Source organism: Rosa chinensis, chromosome 4 (genome assembly GCF_002994745.2).
Source record: "Rosa chinensis cultivar Old Blush chromosome 4, RchiOBHm-V2, whole genome shotgun sequence".
NCBI lineage: Eukaryota > Viridiplantae > Streptophyta > Magnoliopsida > Rosales > Rosaceae > Rosa > Rosa chinensis.
This window is the reverse complement of record NC_037091.1, coordinates 35,244,542-35,271,726: the sequence shown is the minus strand read 5'-3', so window position 1 is coordinate 35,271,726 and position 27,185 is coordinate 35,244,542. Positions and strand designations below refer to the sequence as shown.

Genomic DNA, 27,185 nt, shown 5'->3' with positions numbered 1-27,185 from the left:
CTAAAATTTAGGAGGGAAAGATAAAATTTGACTGAAATTTTAGAGCCATTTTGGAGTCATCCAAGCAGGTGGCTGAGTGGAAAAAAATTGCAGAGGTGTTGAATTTTGAGTGGTTGGTTGAATAAATGAGTTGGTATGGGTTTCCCACCAAAGAATCTCTCAAATAAGATATGACATGTGGCAGATAAAAATTAAATTCATAATCTCACTATTCTCTTAAAGTTTGACACGTGGCATAAAAATACTTTTAAATTCAGGATAATAAATCATATCTTAAGAAATCATATCAAAAATAATATTGAGACGTGGCAAATTATGTGACTACCAAAAATAATATATAAAAAAAAAATTATATACATTATTAATGGCTATATATTAGTTAAAAAAAATTATTCATAAAATATCAATGAATTTTATTGTTAAATCTATGTCCATATAAAAAATAGGACCTCCATATAGGACTGTTTCAATTAGGAGTGAGATACACTAATTCTAAAAGTTGATAACAACCATTTTCTGATTTTCATGCTCAAATTCGAACAGATGAAATTTTTTTGTTATACCACGTCGAAGTTTAATGACATCACTACTATGATTTCAAAAGGAGAATATGACTTTTCACAATCAATCGGACACAAGCGAATTGAGTCCCTGCTTTAGGGCAACTCCAACCTTGGGACTAAAAATCAGAATTTGATCAAGTTTGAGACTTCTCATCTCCAACCTTGATTTTTAGGGGGGTCTGGTCTCATAAAAATGGGACTTGGGGCCATTTGAAGTCTCAAAATTGAGACTTTTCCAGGACTGAGACCGATGAACAGTGGTCTGGGACCACAAGCCCGCCTGACCCAGCCCAAGAGAGAGAGAGAGAGACGCGCTGGAGATTAAAGAGGAGAAGGACGCGCGGAAAAAAGAAGGGGGGAGGAAGAGAACGCGCGCAGACGCGCTGGAGAGAGAAAAGTCAGATTTTATGCTTTCTGCTCCAGTGGGCCCGCCATGCTGGGCTGTCTGTTGCCTACCGTTGGGAGATGCAACGGTCAAAACACGAACGGCTGAGATCGCTCCATTATGAAAATGGACGGTCTGATGTGCCTTGAATTTTTTTTTTTTATTCAAACGGATCTATTTTCAATCTGATGGCTCAGATTTGAGGGAAAAAAAATTTATCAACGGCTCTTATTAAATGAAAGGTTATTGTGGCCTATTTGTTCCAAAAAAAATTAAAAAAATGACCAGAAAATTGTGGGAAAAAAATATATCCATTGGAACAGTAAATTGTAGAAAATTCTATAAATACCAACCCATTCTTTTCTATTTCCTCACACCAAATATACTCCATCTCCTTTACAATTTTCCATTCATAAACACATCTTGTTCTTAAATATATCTATATATATTTTTTTTGTCTTGTGAAAAATGGCTCCAAGAGGGGATTCATGGAGACACAATGAAGAAGTTATTCTTTGCCGAGCTTGGATCACCGTTGGGGGTGATGGTGCAGTCGAAAAAGATCAAACGTTGGAGTTATTATGGAGTCGTGTTTCGGAGGAGTGCAATGCTCACAAACCGGTAGGTTGCATGGAGAGAACAACTTCTAGTTGCCAAGCTCGTTGGAAGAAAATAAGTCCAGCATGTATGAAGTGGCGCCATGCTCTTAACAAGGTCGAACATTTTCAACGAAGAAGAGGCGAAAATATGGAGGACGAGGTATTTATATTGAAATATGTTCAATAATAATTATTTTTTTATTTTTCATGTAGTTGTTAAAAGTAAAATGTTCTTATATAGTTTATTGATCGATTTATACTAAGCTAATTTTTTAATTAATATTTTATTTACTTAATATTATATGTAGCTCATGAATGTCAAATCAACGTACTACGACACAAATGGTTGTGATTTTTTGTTTGAGCATTGTTGGAGAGAGTTGAAAAATACGGAAAAGTTTGGGAAAATTCCATCAATGGAAAACACCCCCTTTAGTGTTCCTAATCATGTTGACTTGGATGACGATGGAACACCCAATACTGATGATGAGCCGACTCCATCAAGGAAGGCACGTCCTCAAGGACAGAAAGCTCATAAGCTAGCTAAGAAAAAAGGCAATGAGCAGGATGTGGATGGCCTACGAGTTCAAATGCAGAAATGTTATGAACAAACAGAGCGCGAGTACCAACAAAGGCAAAGACAGTTTGAGGAAGGCCAACTAATTGAGCAACGCGCTGAGGATGCTCGCACGATGCAGGTGGATCCATCAATTTTCACCCCAAGAAAGAGGAGTTATTGGGAGAGGAAGCAACAACAAATAATTGATAAGGAGGCAGAAACTTCAAGCATCCCGGAACAATCTCAAGATCCTACACCCTCTGGAGGAGACAACACAGGCTTGGCCACTTATGATTCATTTCAAGAGACATCTTGGATGTAATTCATATTATTAACTTGAATTGTTTGTGTTTTAATTTATGATAATAAAAATTATTCCACTTATCAGTAGATCATCTTCATAATAAAGCATTGAACTTTATTTTCATAATAAAACACACCACACAAATTAAAAGCACACAATACAAAGTAAACGCATACCACACAATACATAGTAGGCCATGACCACTTATCATGACTACATGGCCACTTATTGAAAGCAAAAAAAAAAAAAAAACACCAAGGCATACTCCTCACTGGTGGTTCTGATCAGCTTGTAGCTTCATGGTCCATAGATGATCGACTAGATCATCTTGGAGGTTTTTATTCATCACTGGACATCTAACCTCCCTATGACGACGCAAGAATTGATTTAGTTGATGCAGATTGCGATGAACATCGGTGGGAATTATTGGTCTGTCATATATCTCTGCTTTCTTGGGTCTAGTTGGGATATCATCCGGATCAAATGGCTCTGCTGCATCTTCATCATGCTCGTCTTCAACAATCATATTGTGCAAGATAATACACGTCATCATGATGTATTGAAGGTTCTCCTTACTCCACCCACGAGCTGGTCCTCTTATGATTGCCCAACGAGCTTGGAGAATACCAAATGCTCTCTCCACGTCTTTTCTGTATGCTTCCTGCATCCTTGTAAAGTGTTGTTCTGCGGCGTCCTCGGGTTTCGGATTGCTTGTACAAATGACCCCCACTTAGGGTATATGCCATCAACTAGGTAATAACATTGACGATAATGCCTATTACATACCTGGTAGTTTACTTTAGCGGTTTCACCAAGGCATACGTCATTGAACAATGGTGAACATCCAAGAACGTTAATATCATTCAGGGAACCTAGAAGTCCGAAGAAGGCATGCCAAATCCAAGTATCGTAGGAGGCCATCGCCTCTAAGATGATTGTCGGTTTCCCTTTGTGGCCAGTATACTGCCCTGCCCATCCGGTGGGACAATTTTTCCACTGCCAGTGCATACAATCAAGGCTACCCACCATCCCCGGGAATCCCCGTTCTGCAGCTTTGTCCAGCAGCCGTCGCAAATCCGCTGGTGTTGGTCGGCGGAGGTAAGTCTCATGGTACACATTCCAGATTGCTGTTGTGAAGTGATCCAAAATCTCAATGGCAGTGCTCTTCGCAATATCTAGGTAATCATCGCAGAAATCAGCTGTGATGCCATACGCGAGCATTCTTATGGCGCATGTCAGCTTTTGTTCAGTGGATAAGCTTAGTCTCCCACAAGCATCTCTTGTTTGAACAAAATATGGGTCGTAGTTAGCCACGTCGCGCATCATCCTGTCAAAGACCCAAGGTTGCATTCTATATCGCCTATGAAATATGTTTGGTTCATACCTGCACGGATCAGTGAAGTATTGAGCTTTGAGGCGAAGATCCATCAGCTCTCGATCCCTGGCCTTATAGGTACGACCTTCTGAAGAACCACCCCATTGTGAAGAGAATATTTCAGAGTACAACAAGCTTTTCAGCATCTATTACATCTTGTATGAATAAAGGAATACTGGACCAAAAGAAATTATGCGCATTAGCAGAAGCATAGGCTGCCAATAGATGAGCTGCCTTATTGGCCTCTCTCCTAGTGTGAACCAAACAAAAATTAGGAAGAAGTTCCAACTCCGCATTAATGTCATCATACAGTCTACCCAAAATAGAGGTGTTCTGCTTTATGCCATGACCAATTTGCTGCTTCAAAACCAGACAATCTGTTTCGAAGATGACTGGATGTAGTGAATGAGCTAGAACATAACTAACTGCTGCCTTACATGTGTCTAACTCCGCTTGTTCTGCTGACTGAACATTAAAAATAGACCTCCTTACTACCCCTAAGAACAGTCCAAACGCATCTCAAATAAAAAAACCCACAGCTGCCCTTCCATTGCCACCATTAAATACACCATCAAAATTCACTTTTAACCATTCTTGAGGATGAGCTCTCTACTTGAACACCCTTCAAGTATTCTGCATTCCTTGTAATTTAGAGTTATGGAAAATAAAATTGCTCAATCTTGTGGAAGACATAAGAACAACATCACAAGAAGATGTAATTTAATTGTCCCAAACCCTAGCATTCCCAAATACCCCAAATGAGGAATAACAGCTGCGCAAAAGCTGTTTTCAATAACTTATCCGAGCAAAAACCAAGCCAACTAAGGGCATCAAGCTAATCAGATTCAGTTCCAAAGCAACTCAAGTGCAAGCTATGATTAGTTGCCGTCACTTCCCTAGTGAAATAACAATTCCAACATAGATGTAAAATAGATTCACCGTTGGTATTGCAAAGCACACAAACCTAAGAATCCAACACAACATGTCTAGCAGCCAACCTATTCCTTGTAGGTAAAATATTGTGTCCTATCTTCCAGGCAGTACCTTTGCAGTATTGGGCATTTTGGTTTGCCTAATTCTCTTCCACTCTCGTTGGTTAGCCACCACAGAAGGAGATAAGGTAGAAGCAGTTTTAGAAAAAGCATATCTATAAGCAGATTTCACTATAAACATATCCCTTTTCTCCAAATGCCAAGATAATTTGTCAACCGGTCCCCTAGTACTTAAAGGAATGGATAACACGGCCTCTGCCTCATCATTCACAAAACAACTACGCACTTGATGTTCATTTCAAGCATTGGGAGTTTAATAAGATCACTAACAATTTCCAGATCAGTACTTGCACCAATCATGGGTTGCAGCTTGTGAGAAGGAATCCATGAATCATTCCAGACAGATAGACTAGCTCCATCTCCAATTTGCCATAAGGAACCTGCATGAAGGAGATCCTTAGTAGCAAAGATGCTACGCCAAGAATAGGAAGGAGTAGCATATTCAGAAACATTCCAAAAATTGCCATCCGGAAAATAACGAGCCTTATACAATTGTGCAATCATGGAGCCAGGATTTGAAGCTACACACCAAGCCTGTTTAGACAACATAGACATATTGAATTCAGACAAGTTTCTAAAGCCCAAACCCCCCACTTCTTTAGCATGACACCTATCATCCCATTTCTTCCAATGAATTTTCTTCTTGTCAGTAGTGTTTCCCCACCAAAACCTTACACACATCTACTCCAGATCCTCACAAAAGTTCTTAGTAAGTTGAAAAACACTCATTGCATAGTTAGGAAGAGCTTGTGCTACAACACGAATCAAGATATCTTTACCTGCCCCTCTAAGTAATTTACCTTGCCAGTGCTTTAGTTTATCAGCTAATCTCTCTCTAATGTACTCAAAAGTTGTAGTTTTCTTGCAGCCCACATAAGTTGGCAGTCCCAGATATCTTATGTGAGACTCTACTACCTCAACTCCCAACAGATTCGCCACTATCCCTTGAGCTACCTCACCTACATTCTTACTAAAACACACTAAACTCTTGTGGAAGTTAACAACTTGGCTCGAAGCCCTTCTATATACATTAATGACTTCCTGTATTTGAAAACAAGCCTCCGGAATAGCTTGAGCATATAGCATACTATCATTGGCAAATAAAAGGTGATTAACCCAAGGTGCATTCCTACAAATAGCAATTCCAGGAAGTAACCCTAACCTTTATTTTTGTTGGAGAAGAGCTAAAAAACCTTCTGCCCCAAGCAAAAAAAAGATAAGGTGAGAGGGAATCACCCTGTCTCAACCCACGAGTAGGAATAACATTATAACCTCTAGACTTCCCCTGAACCAGAAAAGAGTACCGAACCGAGCTTACACACTACATGACAATATCAATCCATGCTGAAGCAAATCCAAACCGAATCATCACCTTATGTAAAAAATTCCCATTCCATCTGATCATAGGCCTTAATAAGGTCTAGTTTTAGGGCCATAAAACCATCCTGTCCTTCCCTTTTATTAAGAACAAAGTGAGCCACTTCATTTGCCACTAGTATGTTATCAGTAATGAGCCTCCCTAGTATAAATGCACTTTGGAAAGGGGAAATAATATCAGGCAAGATAATTTTCAGACGATTAGCTATTACCTTTGAGCAAAGCTTATAGATAACATTGCAAAGGGCTATAGGTCTCAAGTCCCCCATTGTTTCAGGTTGCTTCACTTTTGGAATCAGACAAATGTGTGTGAAGTTGATTTGTTTCAAAAGTGACCCCAAATGCAGGAAGCTCTAGACAACTTCAGTAACATCAGTACCTATTGTATCCCAATAGTGTTGAAAAAATAGCAGAGGCATACCATCCGGTCCCGGAGACTTCGTCAGATACATTTGGAACAAGGCAGACCACACCTCTTCCACTGTATATTGCGCACAAAGTAGTTGATTCATCTCACTAGTAACAGAAGGCTAAATCACAGCAAGGCTCAACTCTACTGCTTCAGCATCCAAGGAAGTAGAAGTAAACATCTTTGAAAAACAAGATGAAACAATTTGTTCCATCCCATCATCATCATCCTTCCATCTACCACCAGAATCAAACAAGCCGAGTAGTGAATTCTTCCTCTTTCTATTTGCAGCCTTTCGATGAAAAAAATCAGAATTACGATCCCCTTCCTTTAGCCAAGTAACTTTTGCTCTTTGTTTCCAAAAAGCTTCTTCTTGAGACAACAGATTCTGTAAGTAAGTCATCAATGTCTTCTTCTCTTCATAAAAAGCTAGAGTTAAGGATTCATTCATGAGAAACTCCAACCTAACTCTTACTTCAAACATTTGTTGTTGCCTCAGTTTGAATGTATTTTGCTGCCAAACCTCAAGAGCATGTCTAGTGTACATAAGTTTTCGAGTCAGAGTATACATGGGAACCCCATGAAATTCAGATTGCCAATGGGACTCCACTAACGGATCACATTCCTCATGCCGCAACCAAAATGATTCAAACTTGAATATGTGCCTCCGAGGACGTTTAGGCAAGGGAACAACACTTGCCTATAATACAGTTGGAGTGTGGTCTGAGTCACTCAAAGAAAGGTGCTTAACCTTAGAGAAGCCAAAAATATCACTCCAAGTAGTCATGCCCGCAGCCCTATCAAGACATAATTGCGTGCCTGAATTCCACCATGTCATCTTGGCCCCTTGAAACCCAAGATCAATCAAATCCTCATACCCCAAAGCATCCCTAAATCCCCTAATCTGCCTCTTGAGACGCTGAGGACCGTTAGTTTTCTCACTATTATTCAATGTTTCATTGAAATCCCCTATGATCACCCAAGGCAACGAATCCATATCACATAGTTCTTTGATTAATTTCCATGACTGATCGCGCTCACAAGTCTGCGCATAGCCATAAAACCCCGTTAACCTCCAACGAGGCTCACTCGGACCAGCCCTAATCTCCATGTCAATATGATATGCCGACGACGTGCGCACATGCAAATCAACATCATCAGTCTAGAACAACCCCAGACCACCAGATTGCTCTACATTAAGAACCTCCTTCGATTGCGCGAAGATCACACTGCAGCACTTCAAACTCCTTCAAATTGCTTATTTTGGTTTCCATTAAGAACACAATTTGCCGTTGGTTTTGAAGAACCAAATCCCTTAGAGCCTTCATCGTTGTTGGATTACCAATCCCACGACAATTCCAGCTCAGAATATCCATATTCATGGATGCAAAATTTCTTTCTTCAGGAAGAAGAAAGTAAACCCTTGACGCAGGCGGCTAGGTCAGATGTGTGGTTATTCCCCACTAAGTCTTAGACTATGAGTATAAGTTTATTAATGTTAAGAATTGTGTATTCAAGTTATTCAAATGTATCGATTAAGTGAATCATTTACACAGTCATGAGGTTTGTTAATTCCCATTGTACCCATTGATTTTCTATCAATCATTAGTATTATAAGGCAATAAGACTTACGATTAAATTTTAATGAACCCTGTAAATACCCTTCGTTAATTAAGTGCTTCAATTTATAATATTATTCTTATAAAGGGTAAAAATGTAAAACAATAATTATATTCAAACAAATATTTTTAATGGAATATAAAATAATATACAATAGCAGAATGATAATTTAGAAAAAGAAAATCAATTGATTGTGTTAAGAGGCTAGTAAAAGATTAAAGTCATTTCTTCTCAAAAAAGAACAAAAATAGTGAATCTTTGCAAGTTAGCATAATAGCAGCTCGACCTGAGATGCATCTTGTAAATTGTGTTTTGATGAGTTATTGCCTATTCATCTGAATTCATTCTGATTTATATAATTTCTACGTGTAAGATGTTAACTTATCGGATTATGTTGGAAATAATAGCCTGAAAATTTTGATTTAAATTGATCTTCCAAAAAATAAAAATAAAAGATCTAATCAGAATTTAGGAATGGCAAAAATTCCCAGCGGGGTAGAGCTCCATTGGATACCCGCCCCTAATGGGAGGAGAATTTGGGGACAAATGGGGAATGGAGATGGGGATCCCCAATCATCGCTCTCTAAGATTGGAGATGGGGCGGGGATAGTTTTGTGATCCCTATTCCCAAACCCACCCCAATAATATATACATATATTTAATTTATATTTGTTGTAGAGAAACTGAATTGAGAGGAAATTGCTATATATTCTCATTGATAATAGGAGTCTCTTTATATAGAGGATTACAATGTATAGAATCACAATCATACAAGGAAAGTAATCATACATTGAATAGGAATCTAGATCCTTCTAATTTAACTCTATTACCACTAGGTCAAGTAACCTAGCGTTTGGGCCAAACACAAATTAGGGTTTACTTGAACACTCCCCCTTGTGTTGCTCAAACGCGGTGCTTCTCTCGTTGCCTCGTTAAAAACCTTGCCAAGTAACAAAAATCTAGTGGGACAAAAATAACCTCGGTTGAAGGGGAAAAAGAGTACAACACACCCTTCACGTTTCGAGGTGAACATGTAGACATCTCCCCCTGATGTCTGCGTCTCCCCCTGATGACTACGATCATGGGAGTTCAGATAATTTTCGCAAGCCAATTCTTGCCACATGTTTCTCGAACGTGTATTTGGGCAATGACTTAGTAAATAAGTCTGCCACATTATCCTCAGATCGAACCTAGTTCACTTTGGTATTTGAGGAGAGTCTGTTGTTGCTGATTATGCTTGGTGTTGTCGCGTTTGATGTAGCCTTGCTTCATTTGTTCAAAATGAACAGCATTATCTTAAATGCTCGTAGGCTCATCTTGTCATAGACTTCAAACCACAATTGTTCGAACATGCGTGATTATGGATCCAATCCATAAACATTCACGAACCACTTCGTGAAGAGCAATAATCTCTGCATGGTTTGAAGATATAGCGACTACGGTCTGTTCTGTAGACCTCCAAGATATCACGGTCTTTTCCCATGGTGAACACTTAACCAGTTTGGGAGCGACCTTTGTGTGGGTCGGAGAGGTATCCAGCATCAGCAAAACCTTCCAAAACACTTATATCGTTTTGGGATGAGGATAGAGAACGCAGGCCATCATTGGCGGCGTTTCTGGTGTATGATGGGTCCGAATCCATCTTCTCTTTGTAGGGATAGAACAAGCCCATATCAATTATAAATCTCAAGTACTAAAAGATATCTTTTACACCAATTAAAATGGCATCCTGTTGGCGCAGAGCTATACCTTAGCTAACAAGTTCACTGCAAACGAGATGTCCGGTCTTGTGCATTGAGCTAAGTACAATAATGTTCCTAGCTCTACCTTAACTCAAGTAAGGTACTTCTGCCTCTACCACATTTTCGTCATCATCCTTCAGATGAAGAGGATCCTTTTCAGGATCAAGACTACGGACGATCGTGGGGGTGCTTGAAGGTTTGACCTTATGAAAATGCCAAAGCATCTATCAACACAATGCTCAAGTTCCAAACTGAGACATAATCGTGTTCTCCCATAATCCTTCATCTCAAAATCGGATTTCAAGTGTTAAGCAGTTTCCCTTAACTCTTTAAGGGCTTCTAATGAAGATCATGTCCAACATGAACTGCGATGGAATCGGAAACTTGTTATGGAAACGCGTGGGCATATCCCTTCCCAATCAAGTAGTCATTTTAGCGAGCGTTTCAACCTCTCTGTAAAAGCGCTCCGTGGTCTAGAGCCACTTGACTTGGATAAATGAAGTTCACCATGAACCTTTATGTATATTCCGTATGTAGATCCCTATAGAGATACGTAGTGACCACATTTATAAGCTGCATGTTCAGTTATTCAGAAACTACCAAACTGACAGGGTAGTGGAGTGTAATGACATCCAATACGAGATAATATGTCTCATCATAGTGGATTTCATAGGCGTTTTATGAGAAGCCTTGCGCCATAAGGCGAGATTACCATATCTTTTTCTCACTACGCTTTCTAACGAAGAACCATTAGTCAACAGGTTTTATGTTAGGAGGTGTTGGCATCACTAGCTCGAAAACCTTCCTCTTCGTTAGAGAATCCATCTTAACCTGGATCGTATCTTTCCATTTAGGCCAACTCTCTCTACGTTGGCATTCATTCATCAACGGAGCGTGGTTCGATATCATCTGACTCAACAAACTCATGCGCAACGAAATGCGCAACTACATCATCAATTATGATGGAGTTTCTATCCCACATCTCAAGTACACTAGTGTAATTTCTATAGAGCTCTATATTCTCAGGAATAGGTTCTGACGTTGAGGCGTGCCCCAACGATAACCCTAACCCAGAAGATTCTCATGAGACGGATTTTGAGTCTTGATGATCAAAGGATTGGAATGTGCCAAAGTGTCCTTCGAACCTACGGGCCTCCCACGCATCCTAGCTGGGGACATGGCCTGTAACGCCAGAGTGCCACTCTATTTGGCGTTGGCGCCATGCTTACCTCCGTGTAGGGTGGCGTTATGTCCTCTCGTAGGGACGTCCTTCCTTGCAGGCTTGTTTGCAGCATATTTGTGTGATCTCATCACTTTAACAGGGATCGAGATGAGACATAGTGGGGACAAGCCACGACAATTCCTATTGTTCCTGCTGAACATCCGTTTTCTTATCTCCCCCTAACGACGGGAAGACTGTCTCATCAAAGTGACAACCCGCAAATCTAGCGGTAATAAGATCGCCTTGCAAGGGCATTAAGTGGCAGACGATTGTTGGAGTCTCAAATCCAACGTAGTTGCCCATTCGTCTGTAAGGACCCATCATAGAGCGCTGTGGCGGCGCAATTGGCACATAAATGGTTCACTCAAATATGCGTAAGTACGATACTTGTACCCAGTCACTAGCTGTAACATAGAGGTAAATTGAGTGGCAGTGGGTCGTAGACGAATTAGCATAGCTGCATGCGATATTGCATCACTCCAAGCGGATATAAGGAGATTGGTGCGCATTAACAATGTTCGGACTATCATCATAGTCGTTTCCGCAAGACCATTTGGGTGTGTACATGGGAATATGATGTCCAACATCAGTCCCATTGCATATCCATCGAAAGTCTTTCGATGTAAACTCTCTAGCATAGTCAAATCCAATTGACTGAACAGGATGATCTAGGGAGTGAGCCCGTTGTCATATGATATGTGCTAGGAGTGTAGCATAAGCAGCATTTATAGGTGGACAATGGCACAACATGTGACCAGCGTGTTTGCATGTCTTTGCGTGTCAACCAACATCATGAAATATTTAAGCGTCCGCAAGTTGGTTGAATCAATCCACAGAATCCCCATGAATTCTATGTAAGAACAGAATGAGTATGTTCATTTCCTTTGCATAGGACGGTCTTAGTCCTAATTTCCCTAAGGAAGGAACGGGCTTTGTAAAACGAGCGAGAGGCTTTAGAAGCAACCAATGAGTATTTTGGTTAGGCATGAGCGTCTGAAACACTATTTGAAGCAAGTTGGTGATTGCAACATTACCTGCGGCGCCATCACCATGATGGACGCTATCCATGGCGTTATGGATAAGGAATGAGCCAGCCCTAGGCTGGTGGTGGACGGAGGCGGTGCCCTACGCAGCTGCGTCGGTCACACTTAGTCTAGAAATCAACTTTTGATTCATGCTTCATTTCGCTCAAAGGAAATGATGTCCATATGAAGTCTTTAGTAGACGGATCATCATATCATGACCAGGATGACCTATCCTGTCGTGACAAAGCCAATATGTGTCTAAATCCAAGAGATCTTCTCTCGTAACTTTATTGGATTTAATAGCTCGAATAGTGACATAAAATTCATTAGAGAGACACATAAACTTCTCTAAGATGCGCCTTTATTCGCAATCATTAGAGGTATTGCAAAGGAACTCATTTCTGTTCTCTACATGCGTTTTCGCATGGAATCCGTCGGCTATTCATTGTGTGTTTCGCCCTAGAATTGTAGAGAGTTTCTGTGACAGTAATTAAGGTGTCATTTGGCAAGTGGAACTTGGGCTATTCCATGTCCTTGAATTAATACTGATGGCCCAGCCATCGTAGTCACAAAAGTCATATGCTCATAATCAAAATGGAGTCATAAAGAACTCGAAGTTTTATTCATAAGCCAACGGAGTTACATCATTGTCTCTTTGACTAAACAAAATCTAATCCAAAATGATAGCTAGTGCAAAACAATGGTAATCGTCTAACTTCTTTCGGTAATTCTAAAATAAATGTGACCAGGTGAGTAGAGAGATGTCGTTGGAGCAAGGCTCGCTTAATTACCACTAATCTCAGAACCTTCCTAGTCATCACATTGACTTTGAGTGAGCCTACTTTGAAGAAAAGCTAAACCATTGACATTTACTACAAAAATATATGGCAATTGCCTATTACATTCTTGGAAAAATAAAGACTTAAACAGAATTGGCGATCTATTGATCCCAGCCAGATTTGTAGTCTTCAACCTTTCACTCTAAATCATCTTCTTGATCTTCTTGTTCCATATAGTGAGCTTCCCTTGCTTCACAATATACTTTGTAGGCGGTGACAATTTCTTCACAAACTCTACAAATGTGTGCCCAATGATCAGACACTCCACATCGAGAACATACATCTCTTTGCTCAAACTCCATTTATTGAGGCACTTTGAAAGCGTCATTTAGATGGCTCTTAGTGTTGGTGGCCCCACCAACATGGCCAGAGGCATTGCCTCCCTCTCTCTTTCCACGTTTACCTCTTCGGTTCCGTGTTTGCCTATTTTGGCGATTACCTTCCCAAGTAGAGAGATTATACGGACCAGAACGTCCAAATGTATTCCTAAGATTAGGGTTTCGCTCTTGGCGCCCTCTCTTTGGGGCGCGACTATAATTGGATTTCCGAATATGCTATGTTTCCACGGATCTCGAATTATAATTCTTCACAAGGATGCTGTCATGCTTTTTAGCGACATTCATAGCTCCAATGAGCTCATGAAACCTTGTGATTCGTCTTGCAGTAACATCGATTCGATAGTTCTTAGCAATCATCAATGCAGAGACGAAGAAAGTAGAGAGAGTCTTCTCAATCAACATCGCATTTGTGATCTCTTTACCACAGAATTTCATTAAGGATTTAATGCGAAGTGTTTCCGAGTTGTAGTCAAGAACTGACTTGAAATCACAGAAGCGGAGGCTATGCCATCTCACTTCTATGTCAGGAAGCAAGGAGTCACGGACGTTACCAAATCTATCTTCGAGTGAGACCCACAGCCTTCTGGGTCTTCTTCATACACTCGTACTAGAGCGAATCATCCATATGACGAGTCATTAGGATGATGGCTTTCGCCTTATTTGCCTCTAAGGATGCTCTATTTGCTTCCAAATCTTGAGCTTGCTCAACAGTTAGCACGTCCTGGTTAGGCTCGAGAATCGTATCCAAGATTCCATCGGCCTTGAGATGCTGGCGGATATCACGAACCCACCTGTGATATTCAGAGCCAATTGTTCCCAATGGAGCAAAGTCCAATTTGTTCAGGTTACTCATCCTGAAAGAGAACAAGAAATTAGGGTTAGTTCCGGAGCGAAAAAGCCTACCACAATTTCCGAGCGTAGTCGCTTCCAAGAAATTAGGAATTTCCGAGCGTAGTCGCTTCCAAGAAATTCGATTCTCAGAGGGGTTGGATTAGATCGAAACAATGATGTTTGCGGTCTATCTTTTTATCTCAACAAACTCTAAGTTTGGAGAACTCTACAAGCTCCAAGCTTGGAGTGAGCACGAACCCCCACAGTTCGGCTTAATTTGGTCTCCCCTATGATAAAGAAAAGGGGGTAGAAGAAGGGAGGTTGCAAGTCCCCGAGAAAAAGAAGCGAAAAAGAATAAAAAAACTTCAAAAACAGGAACTTTTAGTAAACCATACCTCTTAGAATTGCAGAGCGTATTCGATCCTCGTTGTAGGATTGCAGACGAGCTTCAGTCCTAGGCGAATCATACTTGTTGAAATTCGGAGCAAATTCTCTTCTGAACAGCTCCCACTCCGATTGGTGTACAGGTCTCAAAACGACTCCAATAGAGCTTCAATTTGGAGGTTAGATAGAAGAGACATACGTGAACAACTTTGATGAAGGAAGAATTTTGATCTGAAGTTCTGAGCTAGGCGTTTCGGGGCTTGCAAACTGACTGATATGCACAGGAACGAGCATGCTAAACAGCTCCCACCTCGAACGGTATACATGTCTCAAAACGACTCCAATAGGGCTGAAATTTGGAGGTCAGATAGAAGAGACAGAGATGAACAACTTTTATGAAGAAAGTATTTTGATCAGAGGTCCCAACAAGACGTTTTGGCGCGTGAAAGCAGATTGACCTGCACAGAAACGAGCGTGCTGCTGTGTTGTAGGGGGCATGCAGCAGGCGTGCAGCAATGCTGCAAGGGCAGTAGGCGGCACACGGGTGCGCAAGGGCTGCAGGGGCAGCATAGGGCATGGTTAACAAGGGCTAGGAGCTTGCGACAGTTTTGGTGAGAAGAGTTTTCAGGTTTTTTGTTTTTAGGGCTAAGATTAGGGCTCGTGTTGATAATGTGTTGTAGAGAAACTGAAATTGAGAGGAAATTGTTGTATATTCTCATTGATAATAGGAGCCTCTTTATATAGAGGATTACAATGTATAGAATCTCAATCATACAAGGAAAGTAATCGTACATTGAATAGGAATCTAGATCATTCTAATTTAACCCTATTACCACTAGGTCAAGTAACCTAGAGTTTGCGCCAAACACAAATTAGGGTTTACTTGAACAATATTTATATTAATTTATTTTTTATAATATTAATTACAAGTGTATACATTTACTACTTACTTTAAAGGCTACATTTTTACTTTGGTGTTTTGACTTTTTTTTTTTTTGGGTAAAAGATCTGTGATTTTATTATAATCATGGAATGGGGTTACACTCTTTATAACTAAGTCATTAAATTTTTATTGGAGATTTAGGGTAGATTTGGAGGCCTAGTCCCTAGTGAGGATGAGGACGGAAAATCTCTAATATATTTTTATTAAAAATTGAGGCAAAAATAGAGATGGAGAACGACTCTTAAAATAAAAATGATATTATGATCCCTATTCCAGCCCGCTTCATTGTCATTCCTAAATCAGATTCACTCACAGAGTACTGCAGCCAAAAGTTCTCGTATTTAATTTCCAAAAAGTCATTTGGAATAATGTCACGAAGGAACCTAACAGGTGGTCCACGGAAGCCCCCTCCGACACGTGTCCCTGAACATAAAGAGCAATGCCTGTAAATACTTTCCGTTGAACCGGCTGAACGGGCAACAGCCGGTAATCTGTCGATGCTCTGGTTATGAATAAAAGCTAGAGAGAACAGAGAGCAGGGTGCTGGAGTCACTTTCTGACTGAAACTCTGGGCATCATTATCCTGGGAAGAGCCAAGAATGGCTGAAAGAGAAGGCGTTAACCTGGAAGAGCTGAAGAAGAAAATGGCCGAGTTTGCCAGGGAAAGGGACTGGGATCACTTTCATAGCCCTAGAAATCTACTTTTGGCTCTGGTAAAACACATATAATTCAAAAACCCCATCAGCTTTCAGGACCCATATTAGGGTTTTGTGGTGGTTTTGCCGCATACCCATTATCTAGTCAGTACTCTTTTTGCTGTTTATCAATTGTTTTTGATGAGAAACATGTCAAGTTCTAATCTTTCCACTTAATTATTAGGAACTTCTTACTCCCTCACATACAAATTTGTTCTTTTATTGCTGATTGAATTAATTAGACATGGATTAATGAAAGGAAACGAATCTGGTCTCTATGCATGAACACTTGATGGAAATAATATATGCATCTTTTCTTGGAAACATCTGTTGTCTATCTGAATTATATACCTAGTTCTGGGTTTTGGCTTTGGAGTTCAATTACTTGTAAATGGAAAGTTGAATTAATAGATGAAATAGTAAGAGTGCATAACATAATCAACACATCATTTTACTTTTGACACGTTTAGTATTGTGTATATAGGTAACAGAATGGCTCTTTTAGGCGAAGAAAAGAAAGGTTAAATAAAGTAGATCATTGTTTATCTGGTTTAATCCTGAGTTTAATCTGGTTTAATATTTTATATTAGCCAAACTGGTGTAAAATGCCTTTAACAAAGGAAAAGGAATTGTGTGTTTGTTAGAGAGAGAGAGAGAGCTCATCTTTCTAGTCCTTAGTTTAGTGGTTAATTAAAATCAAGTCAAATAACTAAACATTGTATTATGTAGGGTAAGAGATCTTTTAGACATGATCTTTTAGACATTTTCATGTTAGAGAGAGAGAGAGATCATGCATCTTTCTTGTCATTAGTTTAGAATAACTAAACATTTTATTATCTAGGAAGAGATCTTTTAGACATTTTCATGTTCAATTTCCAGTTTTAGTGGTTTCCTTTCTCATGTTTGCTTCTACCACTGTAGCTAGTAGTGTCTGAAATGAACCAAGACCGGAACCCCAAATAGCAAATGTTAGACATGGTATATATAGAAACACATGAAAATTTTCCAGGGCAATATATATATAAGACCCCCAAGTGCATGGTGAATCAATACATGATAAAATACCGAACTGTTGATGTGACTACTCAGAAACTAGGCATTATTATGATAATGCAAGTAGGTTCTTGGCTCAGCCTCCCCTAGTTTCTTTATGCGAATTTGATGTTTGAGCATGTGATGGTGTTTCAGGTGGGAGAAGTAGGAGAGGTATCTGAGATATTTCAGTGGAGGGGAGAGGTTCAAAGAGGACTCCCTGATTGGAAAGATGAAGAGAAGCAACACCTGGGGGAAGAGCTCTCAGACGTGTTACTCTACCTGGTGAGGCTCTCTGACGTTTGTGGCATTGATCTTGGTAAAGCTGCACTTGCTAAGCTGGAGATGAATGCCCTCAAATACCAAGTCAAGCTTTGCAAGGGTTCCTCCAAAAAGTACACGCAACTCAAAGCAGAAGACAAGGATGGGAACACCAGTACTGATGATGCTCAACGTATCTCTGATCCTCATGATGCCTAGCACATCTCTGACCAGAGAGATTCGTCACCTCTCAATAGATTCTCATGGCCTTTTTTTGTCTTCCTGCTACAGTGTTAATGGTGTTTGTATAGGTTAGGCTCTAGGGGTGAAATGTGTAATGCATAGGTTGGTGGTGTAGATTATGAGTTTGTAGAGCACGAAACAACTTTGGTTGGTGAGCCAGCTAGAGCCACTGTGTTTGTTTGGTTTTTATCAGAGATTTGGTTCCTGTGCCCTTGTGGTTTGGGAACTGAGACGATTTAGCCTTTGTTCCAGGCATTGCCGGTTTCAGTGTAGATGTTCAATTTGTTTTTAGGGTATCTTCTTCTTTATTGTGTACTTCGCATATTTTAATTTAGTGTTCTCTCAAGATGTTTGTCCGTTTGGTTATTGGCAAGTGGCAACCCATGGACTGCTTCTCGGTTCTCATGCATTCATGTGTCTACTCTCTAGGGTTCTAGGCCGACTCCGAGGAGTAGGTGTCTACTCTCATGCATTCATGTGTTCGTGTGTTCACGTCTTCTACCCAAGCATTTTTACTTTTTTTTTTCTTAGTTTTTAATTTTTAATTTTTTTGGTCACAAAATCAAATTTCATTAACGAAGGCACAAGGCCAGCGAGTTGGGACGGAATTGGATTTTTTTTTGGATGACATAGACGTTGTTGGATTTGTCTGACACTCTGACCATCCAAGGATAAATTGCCGTGCGTGAGTGCTTTTTAATTTTTAATTTTTTGTGAAATAGGGGCCTATATAGAGACCCACATAATATGAGGTCTAGCTACCCCAACAAAGACCCACATAATAGACAAGAAGAGAGTGTAGAGCGTAGTTGGCAATGACATCACAACAAAATTTCTTTAACAAATTCATAATCCCATTTCTCATTGATTGGAGACTTGCAGGAGGTTATTAAGGTAGAAATGAGATGAGCAAGTTGATCACATCACTAAATGAACTAAATCTGTCCATGGTAAATTGAATTTATATAGTTTTTATTTATAATGGTAAATTGATGATATATAAAATTCTTGTCAACTTTAATCAGGTGAAACATGACATAGCAGTGAAGCCATAGTCACGTACAAACAACTAATTAATAGTTATGGTGGATAGTGGGCTGCAGGTTGGAGCCAAATTTTTTTTTTTTTTTTTTTTGCCCGTGAGCTGTGACCTGTTGGTAAATTATAATTCCAACATTGAAAAGGTCATGAATTCAATTCTCACTCTCATATGTAAGAGATGGGTGGGCTAAAGAATTTATTATTATCTAAAAAAAATGATCACCATGTGGAGCACAATCTGTGAAACTTCAGAAAATCATGCGTCATTACAAGCAGGTCAAATGTCTAGTTGTGAATTTCACCTTAAAGTCGAACTAGTTACTAGTTACTCACCTATGGAATATGATCGAAGCTGCAAGCATAGCGGAACCATATATTGTGGCGATTTTGCCATGTTGTAGTCTAATCATATTGTTGTGTGGTTTTATCTTTTCCTTTATGTGATTTTCACATCTCATCATCTCGCCCTTCTCTCCCGAATGTTTGTTGCATGCTCCTTCGCTAGAAGTTTGCTATAAAGGAAGGGCATATCCAAAGTCATCAAGTTGGGATTGATAAATTGGGGGGATTCTTTTTTCGTTAAGTTTGTTTTTCTATTTATTGCAACTATTTGTGTAACATGCATTTCTATATTACTGATATCCATCTAACACGCACCAAAACCTTCATTATGTGAAGAAGTGATGCTATGTGTTCAATATTTAGTATCTGTCAAGTCTAGTCAATCTTTTTTTGAAAGTTAATTGTTTCAGTTATTGTTTAATTCAAACTCCATGTCAAATGTAAACATTTTTAAGCATTGCCTTCTGACCATAACCATTTTTGGCTGGTATGCATTGTTACTTCATGGACATTGTTTTTGGCCCTTTTCACAGGGCAGGCCTTGAGCCTAGACGAAGCAGGCCTAGGCCTAGGGCCTCAAATTTTAGGGGCCTCAAAAAAAAATATATGTAGGCCTGCAGATATATTTTAGGGGCCTCAAATTCTGAAGGTCTTATGTGCCATGTTGGCAAGCCGGGTAACCTTGCTCTTAACCAATCAGCGCACAGCATCGGGTCCCATATATTAGAACCCCACTGCTCTACTAATTCCATCACAAAGCAACTCCCAACCCACACTCTCTCTCTCAAATCAAGTCTATGTCCAAGTCAAGCAAAGCTGGGCTTCAATTTCCGGTGGGTAGGATAGCCCGGTTTCTTAAGTCTGGCAAGTACGCCGAGCATGTCGACGCCGGAGCTCCAGTGTATCTTTCGGCTGTCCTTGAATACCTAGCTACCGAGGTGAATTTTAATTTTTCTTAATTGCTCAATACTTGTTCAATTGAGAAATTATGGTTTCGGGGATTGGGGATCTAGATTTTAGGGATTTTGTATTGTTTTGAATTAATTGGTTTTCAAATCGGAAGTTTGGGTTTCACATTTCTGAGTTTAATTTGGATATTTGTAGCTAAAGACTGGAAATTTGATTTTGGGTTTAAGTTGTTGAAGGGTGGAATGATGTTGATTTAGTTTTGTTAGCTTTATATTTTGATGGGTTTTGGATTAGCTGCTTAAAGTTTTGATCTTTAGGTTTGTGCTGATTTGGTTTATGAATTTGGGAATATAGGTTTTGGAGCTTGCCGGCAACGCAGCTAGGGGCAACAAGAAGAACCGTATTGTACCGAGGTGTGCAATCTCAAATCAGCTATGGTTTCCTGTAGAACCACCCCTTTATGCAATCTCAAATCAACAAGAAGAACCGTATATGTATATACACAAAGGCTATGTTGGCCTTTTCTATCTAAATTATGCATCATAAAATATCAGAATTTGCCATTTTCTGTTCTTAACATTACGAGTTTTGCTTTGTTCTCTGATGAACTTGCCATTGCCCAAGACATGTAGCAGTAGAGTTTTGGGGCCTCGAATTTTTTATCGCCTTGAGCCTCCAAACTCACAAGGCCAACCCTACCTTTTCATCAATTTTGTACTTGGAAGTTGGAACCGTACTGCTTATTCAATCATTGAAGTCGTGCACAATCTTAGAGACCTCAAATAGCTTGTTGCATACATAAGGAAAGGGGCTAAATACTGGTTACTACCCTGTGGATTAGGTCCAAAATTAATTCAGTCCGTGGACTTCTAATTTCATCAAAAACACCCTTGTACTTTCAATTTTGATCTAATAGGTCAAATTCGTTAATATTTTGCTATGGATTCAACTTATAGTTGGATTATTTGATGAAAAACTTTTTATTTGAAAGATTTCTAATAGTGAGACCCACTCCTAAATTGACTATGCATGCCACCTCAACACCATATCATAAAATATAGGCCATATATGAGTCACGTTAACAAGTTAAATGACTCAATTATCGGGAGACTAACAGATTGGACCTATTAGATCAAAATTGAAACTGCATGGGTGTTTTTGATAAAATTAGAAGTTCAGGGACTGAATTAATTTTGGACCTAAACCACAGGGTAGTAACCAGTATTTAGCCCTAAGAAAAGCTTAAGTAATACTTGAGTTCATGATGAACAATCAGATGTTTGAAGTTTGAATCACGAGTGTTATCATCAACGGCAGGGGTGGATCTACATACAAGCTTGGGTGGACTCAAGCCCACCCGAGATTTCTACAATAAATTTCTGAGTATGTGTATGTACAATGTTACGAACTTGCAGACTTGGTTTTGTGTTTTAGCTAATACTAAGCTCACCCAAATTAGAATCACATCAATAGCAATCCCACCAATTTTTTTTCTCTCACCATGCATACTGGACTCAAAGTTGGAGGCCCAATAAACTTCCTATTTTCTTGATTTCTTCTAAACGTTTTGTTTTTCTTTCTCCTAATGCATATTAGGCTCGAAGTTGAACATTGGCATGGGCCTGTCTTGTGTGTGGCTTTGGATCTATTTAGTCTTTAATTTTTTATTCTATTTGGTATTTAGATTTGGAATTGCATTCTTTTGTAGATGTTAGGTATTTTTTTTTTTTTTTGCAATTATTTGGTTCTTTTCTAAATCTCACGGTTATTTTATTTAGCAAAAAATGATTCTAAAAAATTTTCTTTTCGGTAATCGATTAAATAGTAGTTTTGGATGGGTTTTTATTTTTTCATCTCAATAAAATATATATCTAATTGTACTAAATTTTCCTATCACTTCAGTCAAAAAAAAAAATAAAAAAATTCAAGCCCACTGATGACTTTCGACAAATAAGGTACACATTGAAGGAATGCTCAAGGTTTTCTCCAGTGAGCATTAAACCAATTTACCTCTTTGCTGGTAGAGTCCGACTGCATGGAATTGGTACAGGCTGTCAATGGGTCTTCCCTCGACCACTCGGACCTGGGGTTCTTGATACATGATTTGAGAGCATTGCTGCATGCTGCTCTGGATGCAAGGTTAATATACGGCAATCGTAAAGTAGACTTGGTGGCGCATACTCTAGCGCAGGAGGCCAAAGATGGCCAGTTTAGGGTGAACTTCTTTACCAATATTCCTCCATCTCTGATTGTCATGATTCCCCCATTAATGAATTAGTCTTTCATTTCCCTCAAAAACATGGAATGGCCTAGTGAATCATCTTCCAGGAAAGAAATGCAAAAATGAAATGGATAAAAAAGAAAATAAGGGAGCACTAGCATGGGTCTCTCTTCTACTGGTTTAACATGGTGGGACATACCCCCAAATCTTATTCGTTCTCATTGTTGGAAAGACTCATTGGGGTTGCCTAATTTTCGTGTTCGTTAGTTTCGCTTTCTTCTTGTATTTGTCATTTGTTTTCTCTTCCGATTGTTTTCTTTGGGGAAGTTTTGGTTTTATGTCCCCTCCTCCCTTTTGTACTTTTCTTTTCTTTTTTTTTATAAATAAAATTCAATAGGGGGTGAGCCATCTAGGCTATTCCTCTGTTTCATAAAAAAAAAATATTCTGACAATTTGTTTGATATGCAACTGTACTTGATGCCTGCCTTTCATAATGATGAAGCTAATGATCAAGCCTTGAATGGTGATCGTCCTTGTGATTTTTCAAAAAATAGTCGGTACTCAGAAGCCAATGATGAAGCCATTGGTCGAATTAAAAAAATGTCATTCGGTCCATGCACATCGGGGTGTTGAGCTTTGAGAGGAGGCTGGTGATAAAGTAATATGGGGTTCACATCCAAAACCAATTGGCAATGGATGGGGTGGCCCAAACCCTTATAAATCCATACGCAAGGTCCCATTTTTCCCATGTGGGATGTATATATTTTCAACACACCCCCGCACGTGTGGCGAATTTTCAAGCCATACACGTGGACAACTTGGGTGACGTGGAGCCCGTGTGGCCGTTAGGCATGCACACGTGGGTAACCTGGCTCTGATACCATGATAAAGTAATCGGGGTTCACATCCAAAACCAATTGGCAATGGATGGAGTGGCCCAAACCCTTATAAATCCATAGGCAAGGTCCCATTTTTCCCATGTGGGATGTATATATTCTCAACAGCTGGCCTCCTATTGTATCCTTCAACTGGAGAACATACTTTTGAAAAATCAATAGAATTTCAAAATTGAAATAATGTATCTAATTATTTTATTATCACTATTCTTTTATTTACATGGTAGAAAAGATGAATTCAATCTCCTCTCTCCCTTTCTCCATCCCCTATCTAACTGATTGACAATTTGACACACGTGAGAAACCATTGCCATTCCTACTAAAGGGAGGAGTAATTAGTCATGGATCGTTCATGAGGATATTCAGTGCAATGAAGGCAACGAGTCCAACTCAAATCTGGTCGTCACTTCAATCAGGTGAAATCTTCAGACTTTATTTCTTTCTTTATTAGGATTTGAAACTTTGTGATTGATCATGGTGATGACTGTAGTGACTAAATTTGCCATTTTAGTGACAATTAAACATCATATCCTATGCTCTCAACTACTTGACTTTGGGCTAACTTCTTGATTCCATTAGTTTCTTTGCATAATATTTCAAGCAAATCAAATTGCACACTATTAATTTGTTGAATGAACTGTCTATTGGAATCCAAACCAATAATCCTCCCTAGAAATTTTAATGTTATACAGTAACTCATCGATAGAACTTTCCCTCACAAAATCTAGCTTGCAAGGGAATGATACCCAAGAGTGGAGCTTATGGACCATGTTTAGGTATCGTAATTTATTTTCAAGCACCAAACGCTCACTTAGCAAGGTTAGAATTAACAAAAACATGCCAATATAACAGCTGTAGCTACCAAGCAAAATGGATCACATATATTCAGTAGTACATTCATCAGGTTGTTACAAAATTTGTTCTAGACAAACTTTTCCGAAAGTAAATACAAGCTAGCTCCTCAGGCATTGCAACTTCTTCGGACTTCGGAAGTGTCAAGGCGATCAAAGCCAACAGGTCTCTGTCCCAAACAAAAACATAGGGTCCCAAAATACAGCGGCTGGAAAGTAACAATGAGAAGCTAGCATTAATTAGTGAAAACCTCTAAATTGGATATTCAAAGCTGCCTTAAAGGCTTCCCACACACCAATCCCCGCGTTGATACGATTCTTCATTTCAGGCAATCTTGCCTTGAAAGCAGTAAACAACTTGCATTTACCCTGGAGTGCCTCCTTTTCTGGACGAAGCTTATCCAGTTCAGCATCCAAATTAGCCTCAAGGGCTTCTCTCTGGCTCTGACAATCTGCAAATTGAGCCTGAAGAGCCTCAATTTGCTCATTAAGATCATGCAGCTCATTTTCAAGTTCAATAATTCTAGGTTTTGTAGCACAAGCAGCCTCCAGCTTAGCTTTCAGAGATTTTAGTGCATGTTGAAGGTCCTTTGCCTGTTCTCGGCCTGTAACGCATTCATCTATAGCTTCTTTATAGTGCGGTAGTTCAGTATCCACATCATTAAGCATCCGGTCAAGTCTTAGGACCATAATTGGATCAAAAAAACCAATAGAGCACAGATACTCGAAAGCTTCTTTCAATTCTTTGTAACACTGTTTGTCCAGTAAGGCTTCAATGTCACACTTTAGAATGCTTTGAATGATGTCTATGGCTCCTTGAAGTTTTCCTGGGTCAGTGGAAGAAAAGTGTGGAGAAAAGGCGGGGGAAGAAATCAGATGTTTTGCCTCCTGTATCACAGTCATCAATTCTGCCTCCAATGCTATTGAAAGCTGAAAATGACAGAAAAAGAAATCAGAACGACACAGACATGCAAAGTTGAAGGTGCAAGTTTAATAGTGATTAATATATATATTTGTCACAACAGTTACTTACAAAATAATGCATTTGATTTGTGCCTTGGTGTGATGGAATGACATGAAGTTTTAAGGTTCAATTAATGCTGGTATGTAGGTCTAATATAATCTGAAAAAAATGAGACTAGTATCCTTTACAAAAAGAAGCTTGTTAATATATATAACAAGATTGATACAACTTCCATACGAGGGCATGAATTCTCATCATACACTTCCACATACCCCATATCTGAACGTAGTGTTCGGACAGTTTGAAGTCTTTATATCCTTCTTACCGAAACTCACAACATAGAAAGTAGCACTGTAGACTACAGCACCTCTTTTTGGCATTTGAACCAAAAGAAAGGTTGTTTATGCGAAACCAGAGGAAAATAACCATTTATTGCGATAGTTTCTTCTATGGAATTCATGAATAAGATATATATATGTGTGTATGTATATGTGTGTAATTGTGAGAATGTGGGAATGTCATCCTACATTACAAAAGTGAAGCCATGCTTAACAGTTTAATTTTTCCACATCACCCAAGGTAATTTGTCGGTGTGTTTGGCTTGAGTGTCACCAACTGTGAGGAGACGTGTGAGAGAGTGTGTGGTACATTGAGCTTACAAGGTCCTGAATACATTGAGACATAAGAATCAAACCTCAATAGCAAGAAAACCAAACACAGCATATTTAACACGGGTATCAAATAACTTCATTTGAAATGGCTGTATTTCATTCTAATACTATTTTGTAAATAAATAAACAAATATATAAAGCATAGTACCTTGGGGCTGATCCGCTTCCTAGTTGGAGTGGGAGAATTACTTTTGGTTACGAGAAGCCTCTTTGGATTCTTTTCCCCAGTTGAGTTGTGGGCAGGTTGTTTGGGATAAGTCATTTCCTAATTACAGAAGAAATATACAAGAAATTAATCTGGGATCAGAGAGAAATACATGGCATAAAGATGGGAGTGTATTAAGTTATGAGGTGAATAAATGGCTAGCATGCAATTTACCAGACAAATGCAAGAAAAGAGTACATGCATGTAGGCATCATCACCTTATAGATTCCACATTTACAGTATCAATTACTCACCTTCTCCTTTTGTGATTAACAAATGCAGGAGTTTATTATTTGCTCCCTCATTGATTTTCTCTCGGATTTCTTTTTTTTTCTCATACTTCAAGTACACATGTTCTAAATTCTAATCAAATAAGTCGGGTTGGTCCTTGTACAACCGAGGAGGAAAAGGATGACAATAGTTAATTTGGTTATAGACACCAAGGCACCAACCGTCATTTCTGATATGTTGAAAATTTCCTTCTTCTTTTGGTAAAGTTTAAGCTTATCTCAATTCAATGTTGTCTATTATAGTTAATAACCAGTTTTTAGCTATAGCATTGTTAATTGGAGATTATTTAGTTTGGTAGAAAACATATACAGCATGTGGACAGATTGGGAACACTTGTAAATATATAATTGGTAGGACTATGCTTTTGTCTGCAAGAAAATTCATGGTACTAGCTAAAAATTCAAGAGTATATATCGATCATCCAATAAAGAGGTGACCAAGGTGTAAACTTGGGTCTGTTTCTCAACATGCAGAGACAGTTTAGGATGGTCAAAAGATACAACAATAAGGATTTGGTAAAGTTAACTAGAATTACTTATTAAGAGCTCTGGTGGGACTGGTAGGACTGCTCTGCTCTTGTCTGCAAGAAAATATGGTCCTAAGTATGTAGGATCCAACAAAGGTGTAAAATTGGGTCTGACACTCAACATGCAAAGTCGTTTTAGGATGATCGACAGATAAAACAGCAAGGATTTGGTAAAATTGTAGCTAGCATTACTGAAGTTGGTTGCTAATTTCTTACCTTAACAGACGGATAACCAGTGAGCTGGGATCTGGAGGTGTTGTAATTCTGAACGATCTGGGTAAGAAAGTCTATTTGATCGGAGTAACAATAATGGAGTTTCTTGGCCTGAAAGTCTATTTGGAACGGTGTTTTTGTTTACATTTTTAGGATGATGCATGAAGAAGAAATGGGGGAGAAGAAGTGCTGGAACGGTGGTTTTGGTATGTATATTTATTTGACAAGGAGACGTTTTCCATGCCCCGAGATTGCCA

At 39.2% G+C, this 27,185-nt stretch overlaps 4 protein-coding genes across 5 annotated transcripts; 1 reads left to right on the top strand and 3 right to left on the bottom strand.

Annotated features, from left to right (window-relative positions):
• Positions 1 to 2,678: 2,678 nt before the first annotated feature.
• LOC112199182 lies at positions 2,679 to 3,931 on the bottom strand. Its single transcript, XM_024340231.1, has 2 exons — positions 3,197 to 3,931; positions 2,679 to 3,104 (listed from the first exon to the last, which is right to left on the bottom strand). The coding sequence occupies exons 1-2, from the start codon at positions 3,929 to 3,931 to the stop codon at positions 2,679 to 2,681; spliced, it is 1,161 nt and encodes a 386-aa protein (XP_024195999.1).
• Positions 3,932 to 5,044: 1,113 nt separating this feature from the next.
• On the bottom strand, positions 5,045 to 6,483 carry LOC112199181 (uncharacterized mitochondrial protein AtMg00310-like). The gene is made up of 2 exons (XM_024340230.1): positions 6,427 to 6,483; positions 5,045 to 5,371 (listed from the first exon to the last, which is right to left on the bottom strand). Exons 1-2 carry the CDS (start codon positions 6,481 to 6,483, stop codon positions 5,045 to 5,047), a joined length of 384 nt encoding a protein of 127 aa, XP_024195998.1.
• Positions 6,484 to 16,045: 9,562 nt separating this feature from the next.
• On the top strand, positions 16,046 to 18,144 carry LOC112198410 (dCTP pyrophosphatase 1). Its single transcript, XM_024339535.2, has 2 exons — positions 16,046 to 16,280; positions 17,451 to 18,144. The coding sequence occupies exons 1-2, from the start codon at positions 16,167 to 16,169 to the stop codon at positions 17,772 to 17,774; spliced, it is 438 nt and encodes a 145-aa protein (XP_024195303.1). The 5' UTR covers positions 16,046 to 16,166; the 3' UTR covers positions 17,775 to 18,144.
• Positions 18,145 to 24,121: 5,977 nt separating this feature from the next.
• Positions 24,122 to 27,106, bottom strand: LOC112200898. 2 transcript variants are annotated; one of them, XM_024341906.2, is made up of 3 exons: positions 26,932 to 27,106; positions 25,842 to 25,958; positions 24,122 to 24,988 (listed from the first exon to the last, which is right to left on the bottom strand). In XM_024341906.2, exons 2-3 carry the CDS (start codon positions 25,953 to 25,955, stop codon positions 24,299 to 24,301), a joined length of 804 nt encoding a protein of 267 aa, XP_024197674.1. In that variant the 5' UTR covers positions 25,956 to 25,958; positions 26,932 to 27,106; the 3' UTR covers positions 24,122 to 24,298. The 2 variants fall into 2 exon arrangements, with proteins under 2 accessions (XP_024197674.1, XP_040373613.1); XM_040517679.1 differs by lacking the exons at positions 25,842 to 25,958; positions 26,932 to 27,106 and adding an exon at positions 25,092 to 25,126.
• Between the last annotated feature and the right edge of the window lie 79 nt (positions 27,107 to 27,185).